General features: G+C 39.3%; 3 protein-coding genes and 1 long non-coding RNA gene across 6 annotated transcripts; all 4 read left to right on the forward strand.

Annotated features, from left to right (window-relative positions):
- The first annotated feature begins 26 nt into the window (after positions 1-26).
- Positions 27-1,993, forward strand: LOC113034987 (glycine N-acyltransferase-like). Of its 2 annotated transcripts, none has more exons than XM_026190200.2 (5): positions 27-268; positions 353-463; positions 549-657; positions 1,078-1,204; positions 1,285-1,993. In XM_026190200.2, the coding sequence occupies exons 1-5, from the start codon at positions 191-193 to the stop codon at positions 1,694-1,696; spliced, it is 837 nt and encodes a 278-aa protein (XP_026045985.1). In that variant the 5' UTR covers positions 27-190; the 3' UTR covers positions 1,697-1,993. The 2 variants fall into 2 exon arrangements, with proteins under 2 accessions (XP_026045985.1, XP_026045986.1); XM_026190201.2 differs by having other exon boundaries at positions 72-268; positions 552-657.
- A 1,740-nt stretch (positions 1,994-3,733) lies between these two features.
- LOC113034984 (glycine N-acyltransferase-like protein 3) lies at positions 3,734-5,391 on the forward strand. Its single transcript, XM_026190193.2, has 5 exons — positions 3,734-3,953; positions 4,028-4,135; positions 4,231-4,351; positions 4,677-4,809; positions 4,904-5,391. Exons 1-5 carry the CDS (start codon positions 3,879-3,881, stop codon positions 5,307-5,309), a joined length of 843 nt encoding a protein of 280 aa, XP_026045978.2. The 5' UTR covers positions 3,734-3,878; the 3' UTR covers positions 5,310-5,391.
- A 717-nt stretch (positions 5,392-6,108) lies between these two features.
- On the forward strand, positions 6,109-7,667 carry LOC145419607 (uncharacterized). The gene is made up of 2 exons (XR_013900909.1): positions 6,109-6,162; positions 6,828-7,667. It is a non-coding gene; the product is annotated as an uncharacterized LOC145419607 (long non-coding RNA).
- A 1,655-nt stretch (positions 7,668-9,322) lies between these two features.
- LOC113034986 (glycine N-acyltransferase-like) lies at positions 9,323-11,012 on the forward strand. 2 transcript variants are annotated; one of them, XM_026190198.2, is made up of 5 exons: positions 9,323-9,557; positions 9,643-9,753; positions 9,838-9,946; positions 10,367-10,493; positions 10,570-11,012. In XM_026190198.2, the coding sequence occupies exons 1-5, from the start codon at positions 9,480-9,482 to the stop codon at positions 10,979-10,981; spliced, it is 837 nt and encodes a 278-aa protein (XP_026045983.1). In that variant the 5' UTR covers positions 9,323-9,479; the 3' UTR covers positions 10,982-11,012. The 2 variants fall into 2 exon arrangements, with proteins under 2 accessions (XP_026045983.1, XP_026045984.1); XM_026190199.2 differs by having other exon boundaries at positions 9,336-9,557; positions 9,841-9,946.
- The last annotated feature ends 3,269 nt before the right edge of the window (positions 11,013-14,281 follow it).

The following is a 14,281-nucleotide window of genomic DNA, read 5'->3' on the forward strand; positions in this document are numbered from 1 at the left end:
ATGTGAGCTATTCGTGGGGGCGGTGTTTTTGTGCCTCCTCTTCAACTTTAAGCCTCGAAAGTGTGAATCACAACCTCAGCGTTTAGAAACAATCCCAGCTAACGTTTCCGTCGTCGTGTAGACCCCCGACTTCCGATCACTTCCGCGATTTACCGAACTGTACGCTTCATTTTTTCCTGAGTGGAGAAAAATGGCTTTTGAGTTGTCCGAAGATCAGTTAAAAACAGCGGAAAACGAGCTGAAGAAATATTTACCCATGTCGCAGCAGGTATGCTCGGTTAAATCTGTTATATTTTTATTTCTACAAGGAGCTGAATGTACTGCAAATAACCAACTACTGAATTAATTTAAGGTTTACGGTTTCCTGGTGATCAGAAACAGAGTCAGATCCGACCCTGTACGGGTTTTAGTGGACAGGTGGCCACAGTTCCGCGTCATTATGTGCAAACCACACGGTGAACAGGTACTGTCTGTGCAGGGGGGGGCTTGCGTGCACACAATACATTGTTTAAATGCCAATACAGATCACGTGTCTATTTTTCTTCCAGAAGAGTGACCTCTTCAAAGATGCACTGCTTTTTGCAACTGATGCTGCTGTTCTAGAAGAAATCCTCAGCAAGTCATCTGTTATTGACTGGAGCAAGTACTTTTGTGTTGGTAATGGCAACAAGCTCTCTTATTGTTTGCATTGTTACTGAATCAGTTCAAACTGTTTATTCGCTGGCTCCCACACTGCAGCCCTGCATATGGTCACTGAAGTCTATTACTGCAAGTGATTTTCAATGATATAATTAGACCAGCCAATGAAAAGTCATCCTAATGCCTGGTGTTTATGTACTTCTACCTTCAAAGTGGAATTATATCTTTCAAAATGGTATTGTCTTTCATTGTGTTCAAAGTGTTATGGTATGTCATTTAGTGATAGAAAGATATGGCACTGCAAAACAAAAAAAGTTGGGACACATCTATGGTTAAACTTTGCACTTCCCATGTTGGGAGCAAGTTAATCTTTAATAAATCATTTTTAAAGACAAAAACAGGTTCACATGTATAAGGTTTTGATTACTTGTGTTAAAGGAACCAGTGTTTCCCACACTGAGATATTCAAAGCAGTGGCATCAGCAAAGGGTGTACCCTGTAAAAGAGTGGCAAAATGTTACTTGATGACATTGGAAGATGTGAGCAGGCTTCCTCCTGTTGACAGGTATTATTTACACATACAAATATTTAATCATAACTTTTACGTCCTGATAATAATACAAGCTTTGCTCTGTTCCATGTCAGTTCAGGGATCTCAGTCAGCTCTCTTGATGAATCGCACATTGGCTTGGTGAACCAAACTTGGAAGTTTGGAAAGGTCGATGTGGCCGTTGGGCTGATCCGCAACATGATTGCAAACTTCCCCTCCTGCTGCGTGCTGGATGCTGAAGGAAAGCCTGTATCCTGGATTCTGACCTATGCATCAGGCGCTATAGGAATGCTTTACACGCTGCCAGAGCACAGAGGGAAAGGCTATGCCAAAATCCTGGTCAGCAGCTTGGCCAAGAGGAATCATGCACTGGGCTACCCAGTTTACAGCTTCATAGAAGAGGAGAACGCTGTGTCCTACAGGCTCTTTACAAACCTGGGCTTCACTGAAGATCCCTCTTACAGGGAAGCCTGGTTTGTAGTCAATGAATTTCAAATATTTCCATGAAGCACAGAATAAAAGTAAAAAAAAAAAAATGCTACACCTTTTTCTGTTCATAAGTTAAAGTCACAAGGTGAACTCAGTCTTTTAGAAAATAGTTGGAATAAAGACGATAGCCAGAATTTTGGGTTAATAGCTCTTTATTTGGCCCTCTTATTGCCCAGGAACATTTCTCTCGTTTATAAAAGGTGTGATCACTTTCACTTCTGGTCTGTCATCTATTTTGACTGTATGGGCTCTAAGTGTACAGTAAATCTCCTGGAAAAATTGCATTAAACCTGGACTGTAAAAATCAAAGAGTAAGTGAAGTAGGCGTTGATTGACAAAAATAATACAAACGTAGCAGTCCCAGACTGCGTACCACAGATAAAGATGATAATTACATGCATGTTCTGAGTGTTTGGATCCAGTAGGATCCACATCTGGATCTGAGTGAGTATGTGATTTCTTGGAGAAGACACTAATTCCTTGGGGCTTGCTTTGGGGTCAGAAAGGGCACCTGTAAGTAGCATTATTTTCAAGCTAACTTCTCCAAATTTCATTTTGATATATTTGTCATAATATGGTGTGAAATGTCCAATTTTCCCCTATTTCAGAATAGTAAAGAACCTTTCCACAACTTCCTGGATCAACTCCAAAAATAATCTTCTCTAAGTAGAATCAGTCCCCACCATTGATAACATTTTGCTAAGAAACAATCAAATCAATCACATTACCTGCACAACAGTTTAAGGGGGTCACCACACCGGATCATTAACCTCAATCCGAGTTTTGGCCACTCTATTGTGGAATTATCCCGATCTGCATAAAGACTTTCTTCCTGGGTTCCTGACACAACCCTTTGCATTTATCTAGCTAAATCAGCTGTGAATCATAAAAAACAACTAACAGTATAATTAAGTACAAACATTTCAAACTGAAGCTAATATGCTTCTAAAAATGGGGACAGTTTAGTACTTCATTAAAAACTGAGGGGAGCAAATAAAGCTAACTTGTCTGTGTAACCATGAGGTAGGCAAGACTGGAAGGTTCTCTCCTGTCTGTTGACCAAGGCTTGAGGAACCAGTTAATGTTCCCATCTGAGTAAATATGAGACAGTTATGTGATCTGCTGGTGAGGACAGCTGAGCGGGGTTAATTATGTTATAAGCGGAGTAATGAGGTGGAAGAAATTTATTTTATTTGGCAGCTTTATAAGCCAAAGCAGGGTCACCAAATTCAGTAAGGTGACCCAATAAAATGATTCCCCAGGCAATGAGGCTTACAATCAAACAACACAGGAGCCAGAAGATTTAACAAAAAGAACAATGAAAGTCGCTCTTGATGTTTGCTGGCTTGTATAACAATGATTAGCAAAAGTGTATCCTTCACAACTTCTCCTTTTCTTCTGCTGTTCAATAAAGAAGTGGTCTGTTGTTGGATGTCTTTCCCACGTATGATGCGCATTAATTTGCAAGTAATACTATCCATGGTTCTCCAAAGTAAAAGACATTTAATTGTTATCTTGGTGTCATTTATTACTGCTTCACGCACAAACACAAACACGCACACGCTGTACTTGCGTGTTCTCATTTATTTTCACCTGGTTAATCTAGGTTTAGGTACAGCACTTTTTAAAGTCCACTTTCTTTTTTTATCATTAAAATAAAGGGTTCAGATTCCTGAGAGAGGGTTTAGGGTCTCAGTGTTTTGGTGAAGTATTAGAGGCTACACCTGGATTTACCCGTGGTCTCCAGGAAAAACCAAACAAACTGTGACTGTATTTAAAACTTTACAAATATAAAATTAATGAGCAACAGGGACGTTGAGCGTTGGTGGTGGTGGTGACAATGATTATCGTACGTTCTCTTCAATTATACGTCTTGAAAGTGCGAATCACGACAACCTCAGCCTGGAGGAAAAGTCCAGTTAGCGTTTACGTCCACTTCACATCACTTCCGCGATTTCCAGAGTTTCACACACTCTGTCTTTGATTTACAAAGACGCGCAAATGTCTTTGGAACTGTCGAAAGATCATATTTAAAACAGCTGAAAACGAGCAGAAGAGATATTTATCTCGGTCACAGCAGAGTCCACAGGGAGTTTCATGTGCTGTAAATAACTATTTACATTTCATTGATTGTCATCATTGCCATCGCAGTTTAACCTGAAAAGGTTAAAGTGTCAGAAAACTGTGCAACTATCCAAACATGAAGGTCCTGAGCAGAGACGAGCTGCAGGTCGCTGAAGGAGTTCTGCTCAAACACTTACCGAAGAGTTATAAGGTATCTGCGACATAAACCGCGTGTCTTTGTGCTTTACAGCCTCAGCAGCGCTTAAAAGTGTTTCGTGCTTTCAGGTGTACGGTTTCCTGTACGGAATCAACAGGAACAAACCGACTACACTGGAAGTTGTGGTCGATGCGTGGCCTGATTTTAAAGTTATCATCTGCAGACCGGACCCCGAGGTGTGTTTAAATCCCGTCGGAAAACTGTGGATAGCTTTTCAAGACTGAAATCTTTCCATGTCGCATGATGGTGACAGCTTTTGTTAATTTCACAGAACAAGCGTGCCTCGATTTTCATGAAAAAAGTGACATACTACAGCACGGATGAACAGAGTTTGAGGAAAATGCTGACAGACGAGAATGCAGTTGATTGGAGCACTTATTTCATGATAGGAGGTGAGCTCAGATCACTGCAGAAAATAAGCACGAAATAAATATGGTGGCTTTTACGTCACTACATTTGACAGCTGTTACTATTTACACAGTTTTATAGACACAACACACTTTGTACAGTGTGATCCATTATTACTAAAGAAGTGTAAGTTACAACAGCTTCATTGATAGCACTGGATCAGCATTATTTAATGGTCATATGGTGATTTTCCTAATGATAGTTACACCTTTTTATGTTGTTTTGCTGTTTTTACAAATTACTGTTTAACCTCTTGCAAGGAAGGAACAACAAACAAAGTATTCAATGTAAATTATTTTTGTCCAACAGGACTTGATGTTTCCCATGCACCAGTCCTCAAACAAGTGTCTTGTGACAGAAGAGTAAAATACAAAACTGATATTTTAGTACACCTTCTGTATTTGCAAGACACCAACTATCTGCACATGCCAGCGATTAACAGGTATAATCTGAAAAGCATATGTCACATGAAATATGCTTCAGAGCAATGTAAATTATATTGCTTCTCAACAACTTTTCTTTTCTTTTTTTTTAAGTGAGCTTGAGTCGAGGATTTCGTCTCTTAATCTTTCCCACGTTGACTTGGTGAATAAAACCTGGAAGTTCGGAGGAGACGAGAAGGGTTACAGGAAGATTGAAAACCTAATCAGTAACTTCCCATCATGCTGCATCACAGACAGCCAGGGTCAGCCCGTGTCCTGGATACTCGTATGTGATTACTGTGCTCTGGGAATGTTGTATACGCTGCCAGAGCACAGAGGGAAAGGCTATGCCAAAATCGTGATCAGCACTTTGGCCAAGAAACTCCATGCTGAGGGTTACCCGGTGTTCTGCTACATAGAAGAGGACAATGTGCTGTCCTACAAGCTCTTTAAAAACATGGGCTTCATTGAGGATCCTTCTTACAGGGCTGCATGGTTGGAGTTCAATTTTTTGGATTAGCTTCATGAAACAACTGTACTCATTTTTATCAGGTTCATAAATGTGTAAAAATATAATAAAATGAATGAAACACAAATAAAAACAGAATTGTTAACATTTATTATTTATTATCCCTATAAAATTGATAGGATCTAGATCAGAATATGATCTATGGAAATATAGTATGAAATGCCCAGAGATGTTCCCTTTCACAATGTCAAAAAAATCCCTCTGAGAATTCCTGGATATGGATCAACTCCATCACTTCTAAGTTGGGCCAACTCCCAACAGCCATAACATAAAAAGAAAAAAAAAGATAAAATTATAGGACAGAATTTAAAAGTTATATCTAAATTAAACTGAGCTCCAATGATTCACACTCTGAGCCAGTATCTTCCTATTCTTCTTTTGGCTGCTCCATTTAAGGGATCACCAAAGCGGATGATTTGCCTCCATCCCAGCTTTGACCAATCTGGTATGGAATTATTCTGAGCTGCATAAAGACTTGGCCAAAACTTTTCCTGGGTCCCTGACACAGTCCTACTCATTTATCCAGACATGAGACTGGCACAAGGACTATAGTGGGTTGTGCTACAAAATAAAATTAATTTATTTTTCTCATATTCTCACACCATTCTCACTTATATCAGAGAGACTGGGGTGTCTGTAGAGAGTGGAGAGTCCACAGCTGAGGGGAAGAATAAATAAGTAATATGAGGTAGTTGTGATCTCTCGGACATACAAGTTCGTAACACGGCGAGGACAGGTGAGTGAGGTTAATTATGTTATTGGAAGACTAATGAGAAGAAACTATTTTATTTGGCTGTTAAAGAGGGCAGGATTCAGCTGTGTAGGCCAAAGCAATGTCAATAAGGTAACCCAATAATATGTTTTCCCCTGGTACTGAGTGCTTACAATCAAACACCACAGGAGCCAAAAGATTAAATAAAAGAGATAAACGATTTTAAAAACTGATTGTAGACCACTATTGTACGGATTAACAAAACAGTCTGATACAGCTAATTGATTCCCCACTAAAAGGCTGCTATGTCTCAGTATGAACAAGAACCACAATAGATTTCAGCTTATTCAGCCTGCAGTCACGAATGTCATGCCACTGTTGCCTTCAATGTGTCTTTTGTGTCCCTTTTCTCACACATACACTCCCAGAGATGTGTCAGCAACTTCCCCTATCCCTCTGCTGTGCAAGAAGTCGTCCATTGTTGTGGTTGCCTGTTCCTTCATATGAGCCGATCCCTTTATTTTAAACACCACTGAGATTAATAGTAAATGTGTCTCCAAAAGCTATTTTTTCATATCTTGCTGTAATTTATTCATACCTCACAGAAATATGTTCTCTTTCTTACTTGAATTGCTGTAAAATTGTCAGCACACCCATTGTTTAACGTCCCATTTTCTGTTTTAATAATTCAAAATATAAGTTTCACATTGCTCAGAAAGTGTTTCAGACATTCTTCCACTTATTGTATTGCGTGAGCAGTATTACATTTTATACCAGGATTTTCCTTTGGTCTCCAGAAGAAAGCAGAAATGTTCCCAGCTGACAGGAGTGACACCTGGTGTGGTCTTCTGCTGCACAAGCCCATCTGCTTCAAGGTTCGGGGTGCAGGACGCTTGGAAGTAATCAGTAGTTATTGAGTTACCTTCCTATCAGCTTGAAGAAGTCTGGCCATTCTCATCTGTCTCATTTATTTTAAAAAAGCCTCTATTTTTTGGAAAGCATCACCATTATTGAACTTCTGTTCAAAATGCCTCAACAGCGACAGCTGCAGGTTATATTGGGCAGGACAATCTGTGTGATTGTGCAGAGAGGAGACCAGCAGGAGCAGGGGTCTCAAACTCCAGTCCTAGAAGGCCACTGTCCTGAAACATTTCCATTCGTCCCTGCTGCAACACACCTGAGTACAATTAGTAGGTCATTAGCGAGAATCTATAGAACTTGAATGCATGCTACAGCAGCTTGTGAGTGAATGAACACAGTGCAATAAAAGTAATTTTAGAAGTACATTTTTCCAAACACTTACATTTATTTAAATTTACTTGAGTAGGATAAGGGGTTGCCACTTCAGCATTCAGTCAAGTTCTATACTCTTGCTAATGATCTACAAATTTTATTCAGGTGTGTTGCAACAGGGACACATGGAAAAGTTTCAGGACACCGGCCCTCAAGGACTGGTGTTCGAGACCCCTGGGTAGAAGTCTGATCTCCTCACCTCCTCAGGATTAGAGAGACGAGCCTCCATTTTTATGCATCTTTTTACACTAATGACCTAATGACGGCTATAGCCTACACTGTAATTATTTCTATAAAAATAAAGTGTTGTTTGTCTTTTGTTTTTGTAATGTACTAATATGAAACCTGCGTGTCGAGCTTCTGTGGTGACCTGCTGGGGTGTGTGACATAATCAGAGATCAATTAAATCCATCTAAGCCAAACTGACATAACATGTCTGGTAAATTCTGAATAACTGATAGAGGTCAGGCTTAAATGTTTAATTTTATTTTTGCTTACAATATTGTTCAAATATTTTAGAATTCAGCAGAGAAATTAGATCCAATCTCACATCACTGCTGAAAATATGATCAGCCTTTGATGGAAGGAAGCCAAAACACACTCAGAGAACAGTGAGTTACTATCGCACATACAGCACACACCACCTAACACACACCTCAATGTCTGTTTGCAATGAGGTGTAAAGGGAGGAAAGAGTGTGTAATGAGGAAGAAGCTAAAACTTTAGCTTCCTAAACTGGTCAAACTGGAGAGCTGGCACAACCTGTAGAAAGCTGTAAAGAAAAGAAAAAAGGTTTTAAAATCCCTGTTTTCATAAAACCTTTCAACAACACTGAATTTTATGTGTTTTTTGTTCAGCTGTGTGTAGCAAACATCAGCCAACAACATGAAAGACACGGTGTTTGAAGCCCAGATGTTCCTCCAGTTTCGTGAGGCCGTGCTGTCTAAATTTCACGGAGTTCCATTTGACGTGTAATTATTAACAGTTAAATGACAGTGTTGCAATATTTCTGTGATCCATTGAACATGTTTAAAAATTAATCCTTGTATAGTTAATCTACAGACAAGCTCAACTCCTCAGCATAGTCAAAAAGTACACTGTGGGTGTTTCCACTGTGACCTCCAGACTGCTCAGAGGACAGGCCTAGTTCCTGTTCTGAGCTGTCACATGTGGCAGCCGGTGGGGTCTTTTTGCCCATCTACTTCAAGGTTTGATGTGTTGCATGTTGCATACTGTGACTGTAATGAGTTATTTGAATCATTTTGTCTTCCAATCAAATTAAAGCATTCTGGACATTCCCCTTTAACCTTGGGCATCAACAAGAGAGCTGCTGCTCACTGGATGTTTTCTTTTTTCGAGCACATGAAGACCAAAAAAAAAAATGTTTTAACATGTTTATCAACCAAATGATCAAAATTACAAAAAAAAATATCAGTTTATACTGTTTTTATACGGTAAATATGGGTAACAGTGTGGACATGTTTCCTTTAATGCATTTGTGAAATATTGTAAAACATGAAATTTTTGTTTTGATGAAACAACGACACACAAGTTTGTTCTGGTAGATGATTTTTATCTCCAAAAAACAAAAAAACTCGCTGTAAGTTGTATGACTAGATGACCAACGAGGGGAACAAATCGAAAGGAATTAGGAGGGGGGGCTCAGGCAATTCAGCAACACGACAGATTTAAAATACTTTTAAACATTTAAAAATTGTATAGAATATTATATTTATTTATTTTATTTATCCATATATTAATTTTAATACATAACTTATATTGGTAACTCAAGAAAAAACTAGATAGCTATGGACATGGCATTTTAGGCTACATTTGCTTTAAAAAAGTTTTTAAAATCTGTAATTATTGTCAAATTGAAAAAACAAATGATGGACAGTTTCTGTCATGGGGACTTACATGGTGGCACCAAATCTCTAAACTTCACAAATCTGAAAGTTAATCAACATCATTTACTATGTGAGCTATTCGTGGGGGCGGTGTTTTTGTGCCTCCTCTTCAACTTTAAGCCTCGAAAGTGCGAATCACAACCTCAGCGTTTAGAAACAATCCCAGCTAACGTTTCCGTCGTCGTGTAGACCCCCGACTTCCGATCACTTACCGAACTGTACGCTTCATTTTTTCCTGAGTGGAGAAAAATGGCTTTTGAGTTGTCCGAAGATCAGTTAAAAACAGCGGAAAACGAGCTGAAGAAATATTTACCCATGTCGCAGCAGGTATGCTCGGTTAAATCTGTTATATTTTTTATTTCTACAAGGAACTGAATGTACTGCAAATAACCAACTACTGAATTAATTTAAGGTTTACGGTTTCCTGGTGATCAGAAACAGAGTCAGATCCGACCCTGTACGGGTTTTAGTGGACAGGTGGCCACAGTTCCGCGTCATTATGTGCAAACCACACGGTGAACAGGTACTGTCTGTGCAGGGGGGGCTTGCGTGCACACAATACATTGTTTAAATGCCAATACAGATCACGTGTCTATTTTTCTTCCAGAAGAGTGACCTCTTCAAAGATGCACTGCTTTTTGCAACTGATGCTGCTGTTCTAGAAGAAATCCTCAGCAAGTCATCTGTTTTTGACTGGAGCAAGTACTTTTGTGTTGGTAATGGCAACAAGCTCTCTTATTGTTTGCATTGTTACTGAATCAGTTCAAACTGTTTATTCGCTGGCTCCCACACTGCAGCCCTGCATATGGTCACTGAAGTCTATTACTGCAAGTGATTTTCAATGATATAATTAGACCAGCCAATGAAAATTCATCCTAATGCCTGGTGTTTATGTACTTCTACCTTCAAAGTGGAATTATATCTTTCAAAATGGTATTGTCTTTCATTGTGTTCAAAGTGTTATGGTATGTCATTTAGTGATAGAAAGATATGGCACTGCAAAACAAAAAAAGTTGGGACACATCTATGGTTAAACTTTGCACTTCCCATGTTGGGAGCAAGTTAATCTTTAATAAATCATGTTTTAAGACAAAAACAGGTTCACACATTTAAGGTTTTGATTACTTGTGTTAAAGGAACCAGTGTTTCCCACACTGAGATATTCAAAGCAGTGGCATCAGCAAAGGGTGTACCCTGTAAAAGAGTGGCAAAATGTTACTTGATGACATTGGAAGATGTGAGCAGGCTTCCTCCTGTTGACAGGTATTATTTACACAAATATTTAATCATAACTTTTACGTCCTGATAATAATACAAGCTTTGCTCTGTTCCATGTCAGTTCAGGGATCTCAGTAAGCTCTCTTGATGAATCGCACATTGGCTTGGTGAGCCAAACGTGGAAGTTTGGAAAGGTCGATGTGGCCGTTGGGCTGATCCGCAACATGATTGCAAACTTCCCCTCCTGCTGCGTGCTGGATGCTGAAGGAAAGCCTGTATCCTGGATTCTGACCTATGCATCAGGCGCTATAGGAATGCTTTACACGCTGCCAGAGCACAGAGGGAAAGGCTATGCCAAAATCCTGGTCAGCAGCTTGGCCAAGAGGAATCATGCACTGGGCTACCCAGTTTACAGCTTCATAGAAGAGGAGAACGCTGTGTCCTACAGGCTCTTTACAAACCTGGGCTTCACTGAAGATCCCTCTTACAGGGAAGCCTGGTTTGTAGTCAATGAATTTCAAATATTTCCATGAAGCACAGAATAAAAGTAAAAAAAAAAAAAAATGCTACAGCTTTTTCTGTTCATAAGTTAAAGTCACAAGGTGAACTCAGTCTTTTAGAAAATAGTTGGAATAAAGACGATAGCCAGAATTTTGGGTTAATAGCTCTTTATTTGGCCCTCTTATTGCCCAGGAACATTTCTCTCGTTTATAAAAGGTGTGATCACTTTCACTTCTGGTCTGTCATCTATTTTGACTGTATGGGCTCTAAGTGTACAGTAAATCTCCTGGAAAAATTGCATTAAACCTGGACTGTAAAAATCAAAGAGTAAGTGAAGTAGGCGTTGATTGACAAAAATAATACAAACGTAGCAGTCCCAGACTGCGTACCACAGATAAAGATGATAATTACATGCATGTTCTGAGTGTTTGGATCCAGTAGGATCCACATCTGGATCTGAGTGAGTATGTGATTTCTTGGAGAAGACACTAATTCCTTGGGGCTTGCTTTGGGGTCAGAAAGGGCACCTGTAAGTAGCATTATTTTCAAGCTAACTTCTCCAAATTTCATTTTGATATATTTGTCATAATATGGTGTGAAATGTCCAATTTTCCCCTATTTCAGAATAGTAAAGAACCTTTCCACAACTTCCTGGATCAACTCCAAAAATAATCTTCTCTAAGTAGAATCAGTCCCCACCATTGATAACATTTTGCTAAGAAACAATCAAATCAATCACATTACCTGCACAACAGTTTAAGGGGGTCACCACACCGGATCATTAACCTCAATCCGAGTTTTGGCCACTCTATTGTGGAATTATCCCGATCTGCATAAAGACTTTCTTCCTGGGTTCCTGACACAACCCTTTGCATTTATCTAGCTAAATCAGCTGTGAATCATAAAAAACAACTAACAGTATAATTAAGTACAAACATTTCAAACTGAAGCTAATATGCTTCTAAAAATGGGGACAGTTTAGTACTTCATTAAAAACTGAGGGGAGCAAATAAAGCTAACTTGTCTGTGTAACCATGAGGTAGGCAAGACTGGAAGGTTCTCTCCTGTCTGTTGACCAAGGCTTGAGGAACCAGTTAATGTTCCCATCTGAGTAAATATGAGACAGTTATGTGATCTGCTGGTGAGGACAGCTGAGCGGGGTTAATTATGTTATAAGCGGAGTAATGAGGTGGAAGAAATTTATTTTATTTGGCAGCTTTATAAGCCAAAGCAGGGTCACCAAATTCAGTAAGGTGACCCAATAAAATGATTCCCCAGGCAATGAGGCTTACAATCAAACAACACAGGAGCCAGAAGATTTAACAAAAAGAACAATGAAAGTCGCTCTTGATGTTTGCTGGCTTGTATAACAATGATTAGCAAAAGTGTATCCTTCACAACTTCTCCTTTTCTTCTGCTGTTCAATAAAGAAGTGGTCTGTTGTTGGATGTCTTTCCCACGTATGATGCGCATTAATTTGCAAGTAATACTATCCATGGTTCTCCAAAGTAAAAGACATTTAATTGTTATCTTGGTGTCATTTATTACTGCTTCACGCACAAACACAAACACGCACACGCTGTACTTGCGTGTTCTCATTTATTTTCACCTGGTTAATCTAGGTTTAGGTACAGCACTTTTTAAAGTCCACTTTCTTTTTTTATCATTAAAATAAAGGGTTCAGATTCCTGAGAGAGGGTTTAGGGTCTCAGTGTTTTGGTGAAGTATTAGAGGCTACACCTGGATTTACCCGTGGTCTCCAGGAAAAACCAAACAAACTGTGACTGTATTTAAAACTTTACAAATATAAAATTAATGAGCAACAGGGACGTTGAGCGTTGGTGGTGGTGGTGACAATGATTATCGTACGTTCTCTTCAATTATACGTCTTGAAAGTGCGAATCACGACAACCTCAGCCTGGAGGAAAAGTCCAGTTAGCGTTTACGTCCACTTCACATCACTTCCGCGATTTCCAGAGTTTCACACACTGATTTGATTTACATGAGCGCACAAATGTCTTTGGAACTGTCAAAAGATCATATTTGATCATATCATATCTGAAACTGAGCAGAAGAGATATTTATCTCGGTCACAGCAGAGTCCACAGGGAGTTTCATGTGCTTTAAATAACTATTTACATTGATTCCCCACTAACAGCCTGCTATGTCTCAGTATGAACAAGAACCACAATAGATTTCAGCTTACTCAGCCTGCAGTCACGAATGTCATGCCACTGTTGCCTTCAATGTGTCTTTTGTGTCCCCTTTCTCACACATACACTCCCGGAGATGTGTCAGCAACTTCCCCTACTCCTCTGCTGTGCAAGAAGTCGTCCATTGTTTTGTTTTTTCTGTAATCTTTTTTTTCTTTTTAGGTATGCCTTGCCAGTAAAATGCTGGAATATTGAAAGGATAGCATCAAATCAGTTTCCTGTTCTCAGCTGACAGGAGTGACACCTGGTGTGGTCTTGTGCCGCACAAGCCCATCTGCTTCAAGGTTTGCGGTGCAGGATGCTTGGATGTAATGAGTAGTTATTGAGTTACCTTTCTATCAGCTTGAAGAAGTCTGGGCATTCTCATCAGTCTCATTTATTTTTAAAAAGCCTCTATTTTTTGGAAAGCATCCATTACAGCTGCAGGTTATATGGTGCAGGGCATTCTGTGTGATTGTGCAGAGAGGAGATCAGCAGGAGTCTGATCTCCTCACCTCCTCAGGATAGGAGACCAGCCTCCATTTTTATGCATCTTTTTACACTAATGACCTAATGATGGCTTAGGTCACTACTGTATGTAGTAATAAGTGTTGTGTGTGTTTTCTAATGTACTAATATGAAACCTGCGTGTCGAGCTTCTGTGGTGACCTGCTGGGGTGTGTGACATAATCAGAGATCAATTAAATCCATCTAAGCCAAACTGACATAACATGTCTGGTAAATTCTGAATAACTGATAGAGGTCAGGCTTAAATGTTTAATTTTATTTTTGCTTACAATATTGTTCAAATATTTTAGAATTCAGCAGAGAAATTAGATCCAATCTCACATCACTGCTGAAAATATGATCAGCCTTTGATGGAAGGAAGCCAAAACACACTCAGAGAACAGTGAGTTACTATCGCACATACAGCACAGACCACCTAACACACACCTCAATGTCTGTTTGCAATGAGGTGTAAAGGGAGGAAATAGTGTGTAATGAGGAAGAAGCTAAAACGCTTCTTAAACTGGTCAAACTGGAGAGCTGACACAACCTGTAGAAAGCTGTAAAGAAAAAAAAAGGTTTTAAAATCCCTGTTTTCATAAAACCTTTCAACAACACTGAATTTTATGTGTT

Source organism: Astatotilapia calliptera, chromosome 13 (assembly GCF_964374335.1).
Source record: "Astatotilapia calliptera chromosome 13, fAstCal68.1, whole genome shotgun sequence".
NCBI lineage: Eukaryota > Metazoa > Chordata > Actinopteri > Cichliformes > Cichlidae > Astatotilapia > Astatotilapia calliptera.